The sequence below is a fragment of the Erinaceus europaeus genome, chromosome 16 (genome assembly GCF_950295315.1).
Source record: "Erinaceus europaeus chromosome 16, mEriEur2.1, whole genome shotgun sequence".
Lineage (NCBI taxonomy): Eukaryota > Metazoa > Chordata > Mammalia > Eulipotyphla > Erinaceidae > Erinaceus > Erinaceus europaeus.
In genome coordinates this window covers 54791481-54811453 of record NC_080177.1, presented here as the reverse complement: position 1 = coordinate 54811453, position 19973 = coordinate 54791481, and the positions used below count along the sequence as shown (strand labels likewise).

Here is a 19973-nt window from a genome sequence, read left to right as displayed (position 1 = left end):
AGGCAGAACCGGAAGTCGAGCCAAACATGGGATCAGGCTAGAGAGGCAGAGAGCTTCGACCTCCGCCGCCTCTGCCTCCTAGTGTCGAATCGAGAGACGACAGGCCTGAAAATTCAGAGGCCTGGGCAGATGGTTATAGAGATTTCTCTCCAGGTAAGGTTGCAAAGAGGAGATTATTCAGAGTTTCTGCCGTTTAAAACGTAGTGAAAAAGCACACTCAGGGAGTCTGTGCTTTAGTTATGTTTAAAACAGCTAACAATGAAGTGTATGTATCTTAAGTATGAAATTTTGATGTTTTCACTTAGGCAATCACTGGTATATATGTATTAAGTTTTCATAGAATTTTTAGTAAATAAAATAATACACTATATATTTTTAAATAAATTTACTTATTTATGGTGGGGGGAGAAGCTGAGCATTGGCTCTGGCCTATGTGATTCTGGGATTCTGGGATATGTGCTCCGGCATATGTGATTGAGGGTCCAGTGGTTATTCCACTGTGCCATTCCCTAGGTTGCAACCTTTTCTCTTTCCTCTTTAGCTCAATGCAATGATTTTATTACTCATATATATCATTGCTTGTAACTGTAATGCCTCCTTTTATTATTTAGTATTCTGTTGAATTGATATGCTAGTTTGTTCATCTGTGAAGATTCCAATTTTTTATTATTAAAAGCAAAATTGCTGGGCAGGAGTAGATAGCATAACAGTTATGCAAAGAGACTCTCATGACTGAGGATCCAAAGTCCCAGGTTCAATTCCCTGCCATAAACTAAAAGCAGTGCTCTGAAAAAAAAAAAAAAAAAGTAAAATTGCTATGAATGTTCATGTAGGTCTTAAAATAGACATCTATTTCTCTCAAGGAAATACATAGGAGTGAATGACTTACAAAGTAGATGTAGGCTTACCCTTATGTTTTGTTTTGTTTTTTTCTCATCACAGGGGCTTTACTGCTCCAGCCTTTTTCAAATAGAAAACCAGAGACAGGAATAGAGAGAAAGATACCACAACAGCAAAGTTTCCTTCAGTATAGTGAGGGCTAGGATGAAACCGGGGTTCTGAACATAACAAAGCAAGCACATTATCCAAGTAAGCTATCTTGCTGGTCCTGTGTTTAAGTTTTTACAAAACTACCTGTTGTTTTTGTACCTTATTTTATCCTATCATGTAGATCAGGGTTTCACTTTCTCCTCATCCTCACTTATTACTGTCAACTGTTTTAATTTTAGTTATTTTCCTGGTTATAAAATATCTCAGGGCTGGGTGGTGGCACACTTGGTTGAGCACACATATTACAATGCACACAGGTCCAGGTTCAAGCCTTGTCCCCACATGCAAGGGGGAAAGCTCCATGAGTGGCAAAGTAGTACTGCAAGTCTCTTTCTCCTTCCCACAGCCCTCCCTCTTTCCTCTCAATTTCTCTATCAGAAAAAAAAAAATCTCATTATGAATTTAACTTGGATTTCCCTAATGGTTACCCATCTTTTCATATCGTTGTTGGTTTGGATATTGCCACCAGTGTTATTGCTGGAGCTTGGTGCTGGTACTACAAATCTACCGCTCCTGGTGGCCATTTTTCTTTTTCTTTTTTCTTTCTATTTTTATTTGGTAGAGCAGAGATAAATTGAGATGGGAGGAGGAGACAGGAAGAGAGAAAGAAGGACACTTAGACCTGCTTCACTGTTTATGAAGCGTCTCTCCTGCAGGTGGGGAACGGGGTCCTGAACCCTGGTCCTTGTGCACTGTAACATGTGTGCTCAACCAGGTGTGTCACAGCCCAGTCACCTCACGTGTTCGCTACCCATATATCTTCCCTGGAAAAGCCTCTGTCCAAATTATTTGCCCATTTCCAAGCTGGATTTACCTTCTTACTACTAAGATGCACACACCCCTCTACAATTCAAAATAGGTCTCTAGTAAGCTTTTCCAGGAAGACAAGAAGTAACTATAGTTTTCAAAGTATAGTCTCAATACAGCAGCTTTTAAACAGGAGCCAGTGTAAATACAAGTAATCTGTATAAAATTGAATCTTAAGGCCCATCCCCTCCACACAAGCAGAACTCTTGAGGGTACAGTGAAGCAATTTATGCTCTCCCCCCCCAAGTTATTTTAATGAGAGAACCAGAGCATCATTCCAATATATGCAGTACCGAAGACTGCACTCATGACCTCCTAATGTAAGTCCTATGCTTTACCACTGAGCCACCATCTTGGCTACACAATTTGTGCGTTAAACAAACCTAGAGGATTTTATTGCACACTTGTTTGAACTACTCATCAACAATGTGTCATGAACAAAAGAAAAGTGCAAGTATAGGTGATAGAGTGCGTTGGCAAATCAGAAGGCTTTTCAGAGGAAATCAATATTCTTCCCACCCTGCACTGCTTTGCTCTGGCATTTGGTGGTGCTAGGGATTGAAACTTCAACTCAGACATGAAAGTTGTCTCTGTCACCATTATACTATCTCCTCAACCTGAGGATTTAACATTTAAACTTCAAAGAATGAATGTCATTATACATACAAAAAATTACGTGTTCCATATTCTGCTTAATTGTACCACTGTTCTACTTTGTAGACAAGGGTTCTCTTTCTCTCAGTGTTAACAGATTTTTAGCAATTAGTTCTGAAATTCTAAATCTTTCTGGCAATAGGGAACCGAGAGGGGAACAAAATCTTCCCTCTTTCACTTTATTTCTAAAAAAAAAAAAAAAAAGTGGCACATATTCTAAATCATAAAACATCTCTTCCAAACTCTTATTTCCAACAAGAGAATTTATATATATCTTTACTGGTGGATTCATGGTTTCCAGTTGATAGTAAAATACAATAATTTGTACATGTATAACATTTCTCAGTTTTCCACATAACAATTCAACTCCACTAGGTCCTCCTCTGCCATTACGTTCTAGGGCCTGAGCCATCCCTCACCCTAACCCGAGTCTTTTTCTTTGCTGCAATACACCAACTCCAGTCCAACAAGAAGACCTAATAAGATTCTCAGACTTTGTGGCCTAGGAAGTGGCACAGTGAAAAAAGTGCTAGGGTCTCAAGTACAGGGTCCCAAATTTTATCACTGGCATCACATGTACCAGAACTGTACTCTGGTTCTCTCTCCCCATGTAATTATCAGTAAATATATAAATATCTTTTAAAAGGCTTCTCAGGCTTCAAAGACAGTTACTATGCCCTATTAATGTCCAAATCAAATAGGTTATCTTATATAACATGTAATAAAAATATTTCCTGCAAGTCAATTTTAAAAACTATTTACTGAACAGAGACAGAGAGAAATTGACAAGGACAGGGGAGGCAGAGACACCTACAGCACTATTTCAGTGCTCATAAAGTGGCACATATTCTGATTCCCTTCCCCAATCTCATTCCATCCCCATGCAGGTCGGGCCTGGGGGCTTGAACCTGAGTCGAAGACTGTTAACATGTATGTTCTACTTGGTGTGCCACCACCAACCTCTACAAGTCATTTTTAAATACTGGTTTTCATTTATAATCAGGGCAGAAATGGTAAACCCTAACCCAGCTAAAGTTCTTTGAACAGAGAGTAAGACTTTATAATTTAATTTTAAAAAACGGCAGAAAATGGGAGTCGGGCTCTAGCGCAGCGGGTTAAGCGCAGGTGGCGCAAAGCACAAGGACCGGCATAAGGATCCCAGTTCGAACCCCAGCTCCCCACCTGCAGGGGAGTCGCTTCACAGGCGGTGAAGCAGGTCTGCAGGTGTCTAGCTTTCTCTCCTCCTCTCTGTCTTCCCCTCCTCTCTCCATTTCTCTCTGTCCTATCCAACAATGACAACAACAATAATAACTACAACAATAAAACAACAAGGGCAACAAAAGGGAATAAATAAATAAAATGAATATTTAAAAAAAAAAACGGCAGAAAAGATGGTGGTAAAAAATAACACACAGGGGCAACCAAGTCTGGTTTAGTAGAAAGTTATGGAGACCGAACAGAATAAATAAACAAGCGGATCATATGACATGCTTACATATTCTATTGTAGGTGATAAGGTGCTAGCAAAGAAATATAACACAAAAAAGGATGTCTGTGGTTAAATATAACTGTTGGGAAGTTCAGTGTAGTTTGGGAATTGATGTGGGTCCAGAAAGGTGATAATTTCTACCTCAAACTACAATCATGAGCATTTTTCCCATCTCAACAAGCCCAAATTTGCAGAGTGCTGACCCAGTGTAGTGGCTGTGCAAAAAAAAAAAAAAAGTCCCAACTGTATAAAACAAGGACTGGTAAATCTAACTCAGCCAAGTTACTTCATTAATCATGTTTCAGCCTGCAATTACCCAAACAAAACATTCTTCCAATTGTTTTTAAAGGTACTTATAAAGTTTATTTTTTTCCAGAAAACCAAAGTCATTGATTCAACACCGATAGTTTTAGCATGACTGATCAGCATTTAATGCCTAATGTTTACTTTTATGAATGTAGATGGTTTATTTCCATTCCTATACATTCTCCACAAGCCTACAATGACAGTGAAGGCAATTAAGTATTTTGTTACAGGTACTATAAATAGCACTACAGTACATCTTTGACAAAATATATGAGATATTCCAACTTTCAATATGAAACAGCTTCAAGAGGCATGAGCTAAGAAAAGTCTAGCAGTACCACTTCGGCAAATAGAGCTTAATGATCATCTAGACACAACACAGTTAGGATTCTTCCTGTTTGGGTTGAGAAAAATATACATAAGGCCTTTATTTCAAATAAAATTATATAAATAGCTTAGGGAAATCCCCAAATACATAATTTCAGACATTTTAGAGAAAATATCCATAAACTTTTATTGGAAAATGTAAATTATTCTTTGCCTTTACATAATAGAAGTGTTCTTGAAATTTTGTATAAAGCAAATTCTATAAGCCCTCATCTTGCTTTTACCTAAGAAATCTATTTCATGGAAACCTAGAGAAATTCTTTTAAAACATGATGCTCCTGCACATTTGAGCACCACTGGGCATTGACTGGTACTTTCATGTTTCTTTTCAGACAGTTCTTACAAAAATTAACTGTTCACTTACAAAGTCTCAATAGAGAGTCTGCTAATTTACTTAAGTGTGATAGGTTAAATACCTATCTGTTCTTTTCTCCTCAGATAATGGTCACTTTGCTTTATTGCCAGAAAATGGTCATCCTTAAAGATTTTATTTTAAATGGCAAGTACAAAGGATAATTTATGACTATAATTCTTTTATGGTTTAGAATTAAGTGAAACATTTATCAAATTATGACAGTACTGTTTAGAGAATGACATTTTCAACACAGTAAACATCTTATTATTCCTATGTGGGAACAGTTTACTAATTAAAATAAGTTATTAAGGATCAAAATAACACTCTTTAGTATTGGCCTCACAAAAACCCAACAGGAATGAAACTAGAACTAGACCTAGTCATTGCCAGTTGCTTAAACTTAACAAAACAGGTTGAATTAGTCATGGAACCATTCAAAAAGGAAGCATTAGAGTTTTCTAAAGCAAAATTAAGTCCTTTGGCAATACATATCTCCATGTCAGTCATAAGTCTATAATCACTGCAGATATTAAAGTTGCATGATTTTTTAACAGATGGATTACATTTATCTCTGTGAAAAGGTAATACTACATACGTATCACCAAAAATGGTTATGGCACTTGGACAACATATCTAGTAAACAGACATAAGAACAGAGAGGAGCATCCTAGCCACGTTCCTTTTAAATTCTTTTCTGAAAGGCTGCAGCAGCCTGGGCGGGGGGGGGGGGGGGGAACAGCAACAATTCTAATCACTAGTAGAAAAGGTGGAACTGCCAGAGTTCTACAGATAGCTTGGAAAAGACCAATTGAAGTAATGCCATTTTCTCATCCATTTTACTTGTATTGCCTTTACATATTTAAAACTTATGAGGAAAAAAAAATGCAATGGAATTGGAGCCACGGGTGACCCAATTTTGCTTTCATGTGAAATGTAATAAATATCAGGGGACTATGTGCTGCAGCAATAATCAATTTTATCATCACAGCCTTTTAGTGTATCTTAAAGTGTCCCTCTAGGAATAACTAGTTTTGAAAGATGAATGTGGCTGACTATTTGTACCACATCTTATGTAGGTATCACTTTCAGTTTAGCCAAAGCATGTATTCAAATGAAATAAATGCTTACTTTATGACATCAGACCACATTTTACCTTCTAAAAATTAATGTGGCCATTCGTAAAACAATGTGTTAGTTTTCTAGGTATCTTGCCTCTTATTATGCAGGGCAAGCAACTGTCCATGAAACCAATCCATATAATATAGGTTATTTGATAAAAACATTTTTCAAATGACACTGGCTTTAAGAACAAGATCAGTAGAGATGTGTCAAAGGTTCCATCAATTACATAACTGAACATAATAGAAGTTTCTCTTGTGGTCACTCTTTAAAGTGAGTAAGCTGATGTCTCTTCCAATGAGGAGCCTGCCTGAATGTTTTGCCACAGACCGAGCACTCAAAGGGCTTCTGCCCTGCATGAATTAGATAGTGTCTTTCCAGTTTAGACGGAGATCTAAAGCCTTTAGAACAAACACTGCATTGATAAAGAAGGCCATCATTCCTCTCTGTTTGCTCGGAATAACTACAACAATGGCTCTGCTCTGATTCTAGAAGTGAATTAGAGAGATGGGGTAGGCTGTTTCTACAGTGAGTACCAAGGATGAAATCCTCTGGTTTCGTTTCAGTTTTTATTTCTGTTATTTGACCTGAATCTGAGGTCTCAAATTTTTGCAAACCAAAAGTCTGACACTGTTGGGAAGCATTATAGCTACCATTATCAGGTGGGTGAATAAAAAACTTGTCCAGATTTTCAAACTTTACCTGGCAAAGAGATGTCGTATAGGGAATCTTTTCAGTATGAGTCAATTTATGTCTTTTTAAATGAGCTGACTGTCTAAAAGACTTCCCACAAACACTACAGCCAAAAGGCCTCTGTCCAGTATGAATTAAATAGTGTCTCTGAAGTTTGGATATAGAAGGAAATACTTTCTCACACTTGTCACAAGGACACCTCTTATGTCCAGTGTGTATGTTTTCATTTGGAACTGAAAAACCACACTGAAGTACTTCACAGTTACCAAAGAATTCTTCATTTGATGAACCACAGGTAGATATATCTTTATTATTCACTGAAGTATCCACAGTTAGCACGTTTTCTGTCATAAGGATACCTTTCAAATTTTTTCCTATATTTTGACTTTGGAAGTGCTTTTGCCAAGAAAATGGCATGATCAACATTTTCTTCTTTTTATTGCCAACCGTTTTATAAGTTCCATGATTGTAAAGAGAGCTCATAAATGTTCTCTGGCTTTGATCAGAGCTCTGCTCACCAGAAATAAAATCACTGTCTTTTAAGAAAGTGTTTTTAAATCCTTTTTTGTCAGATTGAAAGTTATCTAATTTCTTACCCCCAGCACGTTTAAGTTTGGCCAAGACTTTTTTAACAATGGTTTTATAGTTGTAGTTTCTTTTGAGCCTGCTTGGAATTTTGCCACCACTGGCAGGAAAACACTTGTGTCCATTGAAAGCCTGCTCTGATTCAAAACACTCCTCACACTCTGGACATTGAAAAGGGACTACATAAATAGAGTGACTATCGAGTTGATTATTCTCCTCGGATTCACCTATACCAAGATTTTCAAGGCCATCCTGCTTTGCATCTAATTTAGTAGGCAGTGGGCATGATTCTGGGTTCTTCGCCTTTAATGTGAGAGCCTGCAAAGTCTTCTTCTTAGTATGGATTTGCTTATGCTTTAGAAGTTTGCTCTGAATCTTAAATCCTTTTTGACAAAAACAACATTGAAAAGGTCTTTCTTCTGAGTGTGTGAGCTGGTGGATTTTTAAATGAGTTGACTGTCGGAAAGATTTGCTGCACAGGACACACTTAAAAGGCCTCTGACCAGTATGAATAAGTGCATGCCTGTCAAGTTTTGACTGCGATGGGAACATTTTGCCACATATTTTACATGCATGGATATTCTTTCTTTTTCTTGTAGGGCTGGATATAGGATGAGACTTAGCACATGAGTGTAATGGCCATTTCTCCTCTGTGGTAAAAGTCTGACACTTTCCATACACTGGCTTGTCTTGCTTCTCCTCCAATAATCTTCTGACCTGTTTAACATCATTCTGGTAGGTTTCACTATGAAGCTGTTGGTGTTTCACAAATGTCTTCAAATTTTTAAAGTGGCGTTGACAAATACTACACTTAAAAGGCAGATTATGGGTTAGTTGATGTCTCTCCAAATGAACTAGTTGCCTAAAGGTTTTATGACATACATCACATTCATATGGCTTTTGACCAGTATGAATGAGATAATGTCTAGCTAATTTTGATGGTGTTTCAAAGTGCTTGAAGCAGATATTGCAGACATAAGGCCTATTTCTAGGTAGTTTGTTGGCTACTACACACTGTTGGACTGTTGGCATTTTGAAATTGTTTTCAGACATTACATTCTTCAGTGATACAGTCTACTAAGTTCCATATTGTTCTCAATTTCCACAAATGCCTGAAAATTGAAACAAAATGTATTAGTTATCCACATGAAATGAACTAGTTTATGCTATTCTTTGACTGATGTTATTAAGGATGAAGGGATATCTGCACCTTTTTTTGTGCTAAAAAGTTAATAACTGTATTTATTTTTTGTATAGTACAGAGAGAATTTGAGAGGGAAGGGGAAGATAGAGAGGGAGAGAGACAGAGAGAAACCTGTAGCATGCTTCACCACTTGCGAAGCTTTCCCCCCTGCCCCTGGGGACCACGGGCTTGGACCTGGGTCCTTGCATATTATAACATTGTGCTCAACTGTTCAGGCCAATAATCATTTTAGATGAATATTTGAGTCATAAAAATAGCTTTACACAGAAATACTGAATTAAAAAAAAACAACAGGGAGTTGGAGGCAATTATGCTTAGTGAAAGAAGAAAGACAACTACTGGATGGTTTCACTCACATATGGAACTCTATAGAGAATACATATGAACTTGTAAAAACCAAAACAAATAAACAACAACAACAAATCACAAGCAAGTGAACTGCTTTTTTTTTTTTTTTTTTAACCAGAGCACTGTTCAGCTCTGATTTATGGTGGTGCAGGGAATTGAACCTGGGACCTTGGAGCCTCAGGCATATGAGTCTCTTTGCATAATCATCATGCTATCTACCCCCACCCAAGTGAACTGTTTCCAAGACTTGTGAGAACTCTGGTGGTTATCTTTGGAAGGTGGGAGGGTGGGGACACAGAACTTTGGTGGTGGGTACAGTTTGGACCTATACACTGTAATCTTACAATACTATAACACACTATTAATCACAAATAAAAAAATGAAAAAGAGACATGAAACCCCATATAATTTATGTTGTTTCTCTCTCTTTTAAAAATGTTTTTTAATCTTTACTTATTATTATTGGATAGAAACAGAAATTGAAAGGGAAGTGGGAAATAGAGAGGGAAAGACACACAGTGACACCTGCTTCAACACTCATGAAGCTTTCCTCCTGCAGGTGGGGACCAGGGGCTTGAACCCAGGCTTTTGTACACTGTAATGTATGTGCTTAAGCAGGTACACTACAGCCTTATTTCTCTGAGATGACACATTAAAAGGAAACTTTTGAATTTCTTAACATTAAGTAGATTCTAATTCAAATTTTCCTAGTTCCCTACTAAGTAGGTTTGTTGATAGTTGCTGTCATTTTTTAGAGTAGGGCTAGGAAAGAGAAAGTATCAGAATTACAATATAATGCTGAAAATAAGATGTCTTATTTTATTATAGCATGCTGGCATGCTGTGAACATGATCTGAAAATGGAATGTTTCTATTATCAAAGCTGGACTATGCAACAACAGAATTAACATTGCTTACTTTCCTTTACTTCTTTGTCCACAAGACAACAGGAATAACTAGGTGGTGGTGATGGGGGGTTGGGGGGTGAGGGCAGGTGGCCCAAGAAAACCTAGGTTCTAGTCCTTGCTACTGTGTGGCTTTCATGGCAAAACGCAAACAGATTCCTCATATCTAACATGAGGGAATCGGAGGCCAAGCGGTGGTGCACCTGGTAGAACACACAGGTTACCACATATAAGGACCTGGGTTCAAGCCTTTGGTCCCCACCTGCAGGGAGGAAAGTTCCCCAGTTGTGAAGCAGTGCTGCAGGTGTCTCTCTCTTTCTCTGCCTATATCTCTCCTCCACTAGATTTCCCTGTCCTAATAAAATAAAGTAAAATAAAATGGGAGAAATGCTTCCTGGTCTACAATATCAAGTTGTTTGACAATCAATGGAGATAATGTATCTGAACATGCTGGAAACTGTAAAGTGATATAAATATAAGGTCTTATTTAGCTCAGTACTAATCAAACATTAAACCATTACTTAGAAAGATTTTCTTCATATGAGATACTTTCACATAAGAGAGAGAGACAGACAGAGACAGACACCTGGCTACCACTCTGGTACATGCAGTACCAGGGAATGAACTGGCAACCTCAGGTAGACAAGTCCTACACTACCAAAGTCATTTCCCTAACCTCAAAACTTTCTGATAATCTGCCTACTAGCATTTTCAGGGATTCCCTGAGAGAGAAGGGAAAGATAGAGAGACTACTGAAGCACTGCTTCCTTCTTCCTGAAGCTCCTCCACCCACTGCAGATGGGGACTTGGGGCTTGAACCCAGATCTGTGTGCATGGTACTATATGCACTCTCCCTGGTGCGCCACTGCTCACTTGACTTTTTGGGTTTCTACGCGAGAGTTTCCAAAAGCAGTAGCTATGTCCTAAAGTTGACTATTGTTTCATTTCTAAAAGTAACGAGGCAGTGACAAATTGACTACATACAGAGTTATCTATGGCTAAAGATTTGGAATTTCAGTGTGGCTGACTTTGTAGGCAATCTACTTAAAGGATCATTTTGGTCTCAATTGTTAACGTAAAGATAAAAATGCTTAAAGGAAACTTTAAAATGGACTTTTTAATTAAAAATAATAAAATAAACATTAAACTCCCAATTTATCAAAAAATATAGTATCATGAAAAATAATGGAATGCTATAAAACAAGTAGAGAATAATTGTTCTTAAAAATGAAAAACAATGGGGGCTAGGTGGTGGTGCAGCTAGTTGAGCAAAAAGATCAAGGACCTGCGTTCAAGCCCCCAGTTCCCCACCTGCAGGGGGGAAGCTTTATGAGCAGTAAAGCAGGGCGGTAGATGTCTGTCTCTTTCCCACTTTATCTCCCCTTCCCCTCTCAATTTCTGTCTGTCTCTAGCCAATAAGAAAATAAAGAAAAGAAAAAGAAACAAAGAAAAACTATGGACATAGAAACTTGAGAGAAAATTATTTATGGAATATAGAAAATTTATGGGAGCCAAGCCACAGTGCAGCGGCTTGCTTAAGCACACATGTCGGAAAGCAGCATCAGGATCCCAGTTTGAACCCCTGGCTCCTTACATGCAGAGGGGTCGCTTTTAAAGCGGTAAAGCAGGCCTGCAGGTATCTTTCTCTCCCTCTGTCTTCCCCTTCTCTCTCCATTTCTCTGTCCTATCCAACAACAATGACAGCAATAACAACAAAAATAAACAATAAGGGCAACAAAAGGGAAAAAATTAAGTTTCTTAAAAAAAATTTTTTTTAAGTCAGGAAGTTGGTCCCTTGAGTTCACCTGAGTTCTATTCTACCTCAGTTGTAAATCCTAAAAACAGACTAATATTTGCCAATAACAGCAACAAAAAAAAGATAGGCTTTCCTAATATGTGTTTACAGAACACACATTGAAGTTTAACAAGTATGTTTACAATCACCTTACACTCTGTATCTTTTCCTTTTTCTCAGTGAAGTTAATTTTCTTCTGATCCTTATTATTGTTATTACTATTATTACTGCCATAAGATTTATCACTAGGGCTGTATCTCAATTCCACTGTTCCTGATGGCCATCTTTTATTTTCCTTTTCTAGATAAAGGTTTAGAGATGAGAGAAGGAGACACAGAGAAACGAATGACACTGCAGCACTGCTCTACCATTTGTGAAGCCCCCCACCTCGAGATACTTCCATGTGGTTGCCCGGTGCTTGAACTATGACAGCATGTGCCCGGTGCTTTACACAACAGCACATGCACTCTACCTATAGCAGTTGAGCCACCTGCTGGCCCCATGTCCTCTTATCACTGTAGTTTTCTTAAATAAGGAAATCAGACTTAAACACACACACACACACCAAAAAAACTGTCTTTGCTCTCCTATTCCAATGTTATGTCTTCTAGTTGAAATCAGAGTTGGTAAACTCACCACTGGCAACTGTCCAACATCTATGCTATTTACTGTCTTCTAGAAGACAACTGAAACACAAAATCACAAACAAATCACTGAAACACAGCAACTGAAATTTGACTTTTTTTTTTTTTTTTTTTTTTGCTTCCGTTGTTATTTTTGTCACAGCTCTGGGCAGACTATTTTCTGATTCTGAGAGACAGAGACAGAGTGAGAAAAAGAAAGACACTGTACTTCCCCCAACACAGAGGGGGTCAGGCGCAAATCTAGCTCATATCCATGCTATGATAGGTGCCCTATCCCGGTGAGCTATCTTTCTGGCCGTCAGTGTTTTTCAAACTGCATGCCACTTGCCTACTAATGGATTGTGAGATACATTTAGTGGGTCATGATCAAGTACTGTGTTTAATAAAATACAAGAGAAAATATCAGAATGTATAACATGTAGTCAGGATAAATAGTTGTCTGAAACTTTTGTAGCGATTTAAAATAGAGCCATTGTGAAATTGGTCCTAGCATAATTCATCATACATTAGTCAGAGGAAAACCACACACACACACATAATCAATCAATCATTGTATTCAAAAGTAGACAATTAATCTATGTAAAGCCAGGGCCTATAGGCTGAGACAAGATTATTAAGGAAAGCAACACTGCTTTTCTTCAGTTGGGCCAATTCACCGCCAGATATTTATTGGGGGTAGGGTGGGGGGGGGTAAAAAAGAACCTAATTAGAGGCCAAACAGAATATGCCACACAAATGTATCCAATACAGTCCATGTGCAAGGAAGTCACCAGGTTAACATTTATATAAATGGTATGTCCATGTTAGCAATACCAATTAGAGAAATTACAGGTGAACAATGTCTAAATTCTTTATCATGCCAACACAGCAAGAGCTATAAGGACTACAACTGTAATGAGTCTAATAAGCTGCTAATAAGTTAGCAATTTATGTAATTCTCATTAACCGCTCAATTAGGGGATCACACGCTGAACTAAAAGTAACAGTTAAACCTTTGGTCACTTACTGCAACTATTCAGGCATGATGGAAACCAAAGTGCTGGCTCCATGAAATGAGCAACATTAGGGAGGTGAGGGTCAAGAGTCTGTTTTGCAAAAACAGCATCTCACTGCAGAAAAGGGCCAGACAAAAGGCTTCTTCTGGATCTGTGGGCCAGGGGCAAGAGGAAGGAAAAGGTTGGAGCATGAAGGCCTCAAATCAAAAGCAGCTCATTCAGGTTGCCTCACCTCCACCCACACCTCCAGCATACCCACAACAGGACATTCTTGGCAGAGGCACCTGGGAATGGAGGCACCTGTCCCAGGAGAGCAGTCTAGTAAGAGCAAGAAATGAGTTCTTTGCAATTCCTTCCAGAAAACCAAAATGCAATGGCCATGCAGAAGTTTCCCATCAGGCTAGTCAGTGAGCAATAGAACATGATTTGGCTTGAAAGATCACACATGGGATTTTGGCCAGGAGCTGGGCTTCTTCAATTCCCATTGCATATTTTCCCACATTAGCACTGCTATGTCTGATTATAATGGTAATTGATAGCTTCTGTGCAAAAAAAAAAGTCTTCAGTTGACCATCTACCGATAGCACTAAGACTGAATACTCTTGTCATCTGCCTGCACACCATGTGGCAAAATCCTTAGAGCCCTATTATTGTTAGGAAGAACCGCGGGTGATCACATCTTCTATCAACCTAAGGCAGCTTCGGGAACTCCCCAAGTTCCAAAGTGCAGCTCCCCTACCCATGTGCAAGCTAATTTGAAAAAGCTCCAACTGTGTGGTCTGGGAGGTGGCGCAGTGGATATGGCACTGGACTCTCAAGCATGAGGTCCTGAGTTCAATCCCCCGCAGCACATATACCAGAGTGATGTCTGGTTCTTTCTCCTCCGATCTTTCTCACTAATAAAATCTTAAAAAATACTCCAAATTTTCTACTGCCACGGATTCTCTGCGCTCTCAAATTGATTTATGTCAATAATAAAAAAGCAGATCCAACACTACACTGTCCCTCCTGTTAAACAGAAAATAAAGATCCCGACAGTCAACTTCTGCTGCAGGTGCCTCTGCCTATCTCCTCCCTTCCCTCTCAATTACTCTGTCTCTATCTAAATTAAATAAATAAAACATTTGAAAAAACGAGCAGATAAAGGAGAATGGAGAGGAAAAAAAAAGTAAGCCTCCATGGCCCCAAGTTGGAAATCATCCCGCTCACAGCAGGATAGACTCCACTGGAAGACTGGAGAACATGCAATGTTTTTTTGTTGTTGTTTTGTTTTTTGTAAATATATTCTTTGCATGTTACCAATGAGTTTATTTTTAATCATCCAATATCTAACAAAAGTATTTTCGTCCCATTCTGCACACAGCAATAAGAATTAAATGTAACTTTTTTTTTTTTTTTTGCATCCCTCTGTGCTGCTGCGACCCTAAGTCCATGCGGTGCGGCTGACGGGCTGCGGGAGCCCGCGGGGCCCGGGGCGAGCACCCTGCCGACACCCGGCCGGACGCCACGCGGGAAGCCGACGGCCTGCGGGAAACTTAGGGCGACTTTCCCGGGGGGGATCGCACCATCTCCCCGCGCCCGTCCCCCCGTCCGGCTGTTCCTGTCGCTCTGTCCCAACCACTCGGGCCCTGGGATGCAGAGGACCAGCTGCCGGCCCCTGCCCGGTCGCCCACAAGGCACCAGCACCCAGGGCTCCAGCCCCGTCCGAAGACTGCGGCTCCCTCCCCCTCCCCCACCGGAAGAGGCAGGAAGGCGGCGACGGGGCAACCGCGGGGCGGGGACGCTTCATGACCGACCCGGGAGCAGTAGCCCCGCGCCCTCCTTCAGCCCGACGCGGCGACAGCGGGGCTGGGAAAAGGGGATTGAGGCCGTGGCGCCCGGGCACCGCGGAGGGATCGCGGCGGCCCGATTCCGCCTGGCTGCTCAGCCTCACAGCCCGGCTTCCACACGCACCTGGAGGTGGCGAGGGCCCGGCGAGCGCGCATCTCAGGGCCCACCGCGCTGCCACCGCAGCGAAGGCGCGTGTCTGCTGGGCGGTGCGGCCGAGCGCTGAGTGCGCAGGCGCGGCGCTCGGGAGCGCCCCGGACAGGGTCCGGATGGAAACAGGCTCCTCCCCACCCTAGGGCCGCAGGTCTGCGGGGGTCTTTGTAGCTTGTTCCTCTGTGGGTTCTGCTGGCAGAGAGGCTTTAGAACCCTTCTTAATAAAGCAGCGTTTCACTCGCAGCGCTGGTGCTAAAGAAAGGGAAAAGAACACCAGAAAAGGCGAGGGAGGGCTGGGGAGACAACATAATGATTCTGCAAAATGACTTTCATGCCTAGGCAACAAAGGTCCCAAATTCAATCCCCAGCACCACCAAAACCCAGAGCTGAGCAGTGCGCTGGTCTCTGTGTATCTTTCTTTCAGTGTACCTCTTTATCATTAAAAAATAAGTAAGTAAAAATCTTAAGGGGGGAAAAAAAAGGCGGGGCTGGGGAAAGGCATTTTTCCATTTCAACCTTAGATCTGGACGGGCGGGGAGGGGGGGCTGCAGTTCCAACAATCTATTTCAGGCCTGACTGGAAACTGGCAAGGAGTTCAAAATGCCCTTTGGGGGGGAGGCGGTCTGACTGCGGTGCGTCTGCTTGAGCAGACATGTTACAGTAAGGACCCCGGTTCAAGCCTCCAGACCCCAAATGCAGGGGGGTAAGCTTCAAGAGTGGTAAAGCACGGCTGCCCATTTATCTTTGTCTCCCTCTCCCCTCCTTTAATTCCCCCTTCCTCTCAATAAGTAAAGATAATTAAATTTTTTAAATTCAAAATGCCTGTTAGCGATAAAACATCCTAGAGTGGGGACTTCTTTTTTATTAATTTATTCATAAAGTCAAAAATATATTTTTGATAAGATAAGAGGGGTACAATCCCACAAAATTCCTATGACCAGCATTCTGTATCCCATCCCCTCCCTTGAAAGCTTTCCTATTCTTTATACCTCTGGCAGCATGGACCCAGGATCATTGTGGGGTGCAGAAGGTGGGAGGTCTTGCTTCTGTAATTGCTTCTCTGCTAAACAGGTGTGTTTGCAGGTCGATCCATACTCCCAATTGTTTCTATTTTTCCCCAAGTAGGGCAGGGCTCTGGGGGAGGTGGGGTTCCAGGGTACACTGGTGAGGTCATCTGCTCCGTGAAGTCAGGTTGGCATCATGGTAGCATCTGCAATTTAGTGGCTAAAAAACATTAAAATATAAAGCAAAAGAAAAAATAATTGTGTAATGATCAGGATCCTAAAGGCAAGAATACAGCAGATGGGATTCAGAGTCTCCGTTTTTGGAAAAAATGGGTCTATTTTAGGTATTTTCCAGGGGGCCCATGATTTTACTAATTTTTGCCTGAACCTTACAGCTAACATGCAGATAGGCCAAAGGTATTGTCTGGAGAGATGGTGTCAGAGTTGAAAATTGGACTAGAAAGCTGTATCAGGGAAGAAGGTAGCTCCCAAATATGGGAAAAGTATATAAATATGGCTATTTGAAAAACCCCATCAATTTGAGCTGGGGCCCATATTCAGTTCAGGAGCCTGTGTAATCTCATCATTCCTGTATATCTATGTGTAAACCTGATAGAGCTTAGGGAGAACTACCCCCATCCTTGGATGGAGGTCTGAGAAGGTACCCTCTTGGTGAGTCTCTCTCAACCGAAGTGAGCAAAAGGGGGGAAACTCAGGCTTAGTTCTTTCTTTCTTGACTCTCAGGCCCACAGAAACCCCAGTACTTCTCCCCATTAACTGCAGGCCACATGGCCGCCTACTTTAAGATTCACTTACTCAAAGTCACCTTCTGATCACAGAAGAACACACCTTATCACACACTCCTAGCAGTGCTCTTTGATGTCCTCAATTTGCATAAAACCTTGCTTATCTTCTCTCTATCTTGCCTTAACTGGTTGAACCCCTCTCCTCCCCTCAAACGTCTTTGGGTAATTAAATGCCTGCATCAGGAGACTAATTATCTTGACCTTTATGTATCTGCATCAATTCTTGTCATACCAGCCCCCTACCATAGGGGCAAGCCGACCTTTAAGAAACCTGTAATTTCTGACGTATTTCAATAATAATTCCCTTTGTTTGGTTTTCTATTTAACTCATGTCCACCTGCTAATAAATGAGTTCTGAACACACTGCAGGGCTCCCCGGTGTCTTTACTCTAGAAAGAACAGGTCCGTTACCTTTCCCCTGGAGATCACCCCGCCAGAGAGCCCGACATCTGGCGACATCTGGCACCCATAGCATGGGGCAGAATTACCCAACCCCAAGAGAAAAAATTGGCCCAACAGGCATCGTGTGCTTCACCCGGTTGAAAATGCCATCCAACCAGAGGGAATGGGTCCGTGGCTCCAGGGAATCAAGAAGAAATAGCGAAGCACATCGGAAGGTAACCCCAAGGCTCTCGTTTGAGCCCCTGTGATCTTTCCTCCCTCTCCTTCTCCCAAAAGTGGGAGAGGACACCGAGGGAGAACTTCAGTGGAACAGAACCCTGGCCAGGCTCTGAGAAACTGAGTGTTCTTCCCCCTTCTAATCTTAACGAGTCTGACCTAATTCTTCCTCCTCTCCCACTTTTGTGGCGTTTGTTCTAGACTCTCACCTAATTTCTGAGTTAAACAATCATTAAAGTGGACCTAGGCATAGTGTTAAAACTGCTATTTCCTGCCTAAAAAATAAAATCCCCAAAAGATCTAGTTTTTTCTCCTCTGCTCAGGCAGCAGCCAGAGCTCTCAGAACACGTTAAACTGGTTCTGAGCAAGATCTTATCTGGCTAGCAAGCTGTTCTTTAACGGAGGAAAGAAATTAATCAAACAAGAACATTCTCTCTAACTTAAAGCTATTAATCAGAGAACCAGCACACACTTTTGATAGTAATTTAATAATTTGTTTCTTTAAAAAATCTAAAATGTGCCTTAGCCCAGAAAAGAACTTCAAAGATTTTTCTCCACGCTGCGGTAAACTAAGCCCACCAGTTCCATCCATGCAGCCAATCACGTCATAGAACTACTGCTCCACAGATTGGCAAAAACTTCAGTCAATCATTCCCCTAGCTACTCCCGCCCCTCCTTGGGCAGGGGAGTTGCTGTGAGCTAGGAATCCAAAAACTGCTTTTCATAGGGAAAAATTTTTTTCACCAAGAATGTCTGTTTTAAGTCTGTGTGCTAACCTTGTTTTCATTAATGTGTGTTAACCCCTAAGTAACTAAAGTTTGTCTTAAGTTTTAAATAAGATTTAGTTAAACTAAATGTGGTTTTAAAGATCCCGACTCATAGAGTTGGCACACCTTTACCAGACTAAAATATAAGACAGTTTCGTCCTTCTGATAGCTAATATCAGCATCAATTCATTAGTTAAAGATTATCTGAGATCTGTAGGTGTGGTAAGACGCCGCTGCAGTCTCTCTCACTCTTGTGAGAATTCTAAATCTTACCAGCCAGCACCCCAATACCAACTGCCACTGTTTGTAACAAATTCCACGTTTGGACTGGCTTTCTAATAACCCAGTCTGGGTAGAGCAGTGGCCTTGCCAGGAAAAAAAGGGTTAAACATGGTATTCCTGGCCTGATAAAAATTTTTTATTCAGCAGATGCGATTCAACAAAATTATTTAGTGTAAAATTGTCATCTAAAAGAAATGTAGCAGTAAAAATCTATTTTGAACATTTAAGCTATGAGGTTTTTCTTAGCCTTTTAAGTTACCTATCCAAATCAAAGTGAAAGATCAATTAAGTTGTTTACCCACCCTTGTTGACAGCTGCCCTAAGTGTGTGATAAGCTTTGTGATAAGCAAAGATCCTAACAAACTAAGTTTAACATTTTACTTCAAATTGTTTAAGTGATTTTAAAATAAAAAATAGTAAACATTTTATTATGTCAACACATTATGTATTGACTTTCTATAACATACTGGTATATTTTAATAAAGAGCCTTCTAAAATCATATTAAGGAACTCAAGCCAATTCTAACCATTAAATCATCAATTATTGTAAACTTCTAACTTAGTGCAAGTTTTCTTCCTAAGTAAATGATTATAGGTACAGTCTTCACATGAAGAACTGACTGCTCATATGGTAAGATTTAAAACTAAACATTTTTCTTTTTTATTTATGGGTGTGTGATGACTCCTAAAATCACTCATATTCTTACATTTTTCTCTCATTTTTTTACAAGCCTCTTAAAATTTTAATGCTTGACCTGCCATAGTGAGAGTACTTTACTGGCTCCTGCATTGTTTATTTAAGATCTTGCTATCCAGACTTTCAAGATTAATCCCCATTGATAAAAGCCAATGCTCTCTGGCAGATTGATGCAACTCACCTGCCCATGTTTGGTAAAAAAAAATATGTTTTTTTTTCTGTTTTTTTTTTTAGCTTTAGTATACTTTTTATTTATTTTTTTTATTTAAGAAAGGATTAATTAACAAAACCATAGGGTAGGAGGGGTACAATTCCACACAATTCCCACCACCCAATCTCCATATCCCACCCCCTCCCCAGTAGCTTTCCCATTCTCTATCCCTCTGGGAGCATGGACCCAGGGTCATTGAGGGTTGCAGAAGGTAGAAGGTCTGGCTTCTGTAATTGCTTCCTCGCTGAACATGGGTGTTGACTGGTCAGTCCA

The 19973-nt window shown here is 40.4% G+C and overlaps 1 protein-coding gene across 6 annotated transcripts; it reads right to left on the bottom strand.

Annotated features, from left to right (window-relative positions):
- Nucleotides 1-4794: 4794 nt before the first annotated feature.
- ZNF770 (zinc finger protein 770) lies at nucleotides 4795-15425 on the bottom strand. Of its 6 annotated transcripts, none has more exons than XM_060175172.1 (4): nucleotides 15289-15392; nucleotides 13591-13877; nucleotides 13347-13486; nucleotides 4795-8557 (listed from the first exon to the last, which is right to left on the bottom strand). In XM_060175172.1, exon 4 carries the CDS (start codon nucleotides 8496-8498, stop codon nucleotides 6429-6431), a length of 2070 nt encoding a protein of 689 aa, XP_060031155.1. In that variant the 5' UTR covers nucleotides 8499-8557; nucleotides 13347-13486; nucleotides 13591-13877; nucleotides 15289-15392; the 3' UTR covers nucleotides 4795-6428. The 6 variants fall into 6 exon arrangements, with proteins under 6 accessions (XP_060031155.1, XP_060031154.1, XP_016043010.2 ...); XM_060175171.1 differs by having other exon boundaries at nucleotides 13620-13877; XM_016187524.2 differs by lacking the exon at nucleotides 13591-13877 and having other exon boundaries at nucleotides 15289-15425.
- Nucleotides 15426-19973: the final 4548 nt, after the last annotated feature.

Excerpts from the sequence above, each read along its gene's own strand:
- ZNF770 (XM_016187524.2), bottom strand. The coding sequence starts at position 8,498 with ATGTCTGAAAACAATTTCAAAATGCCAACAGTCCAACAGTGTGTAGTA.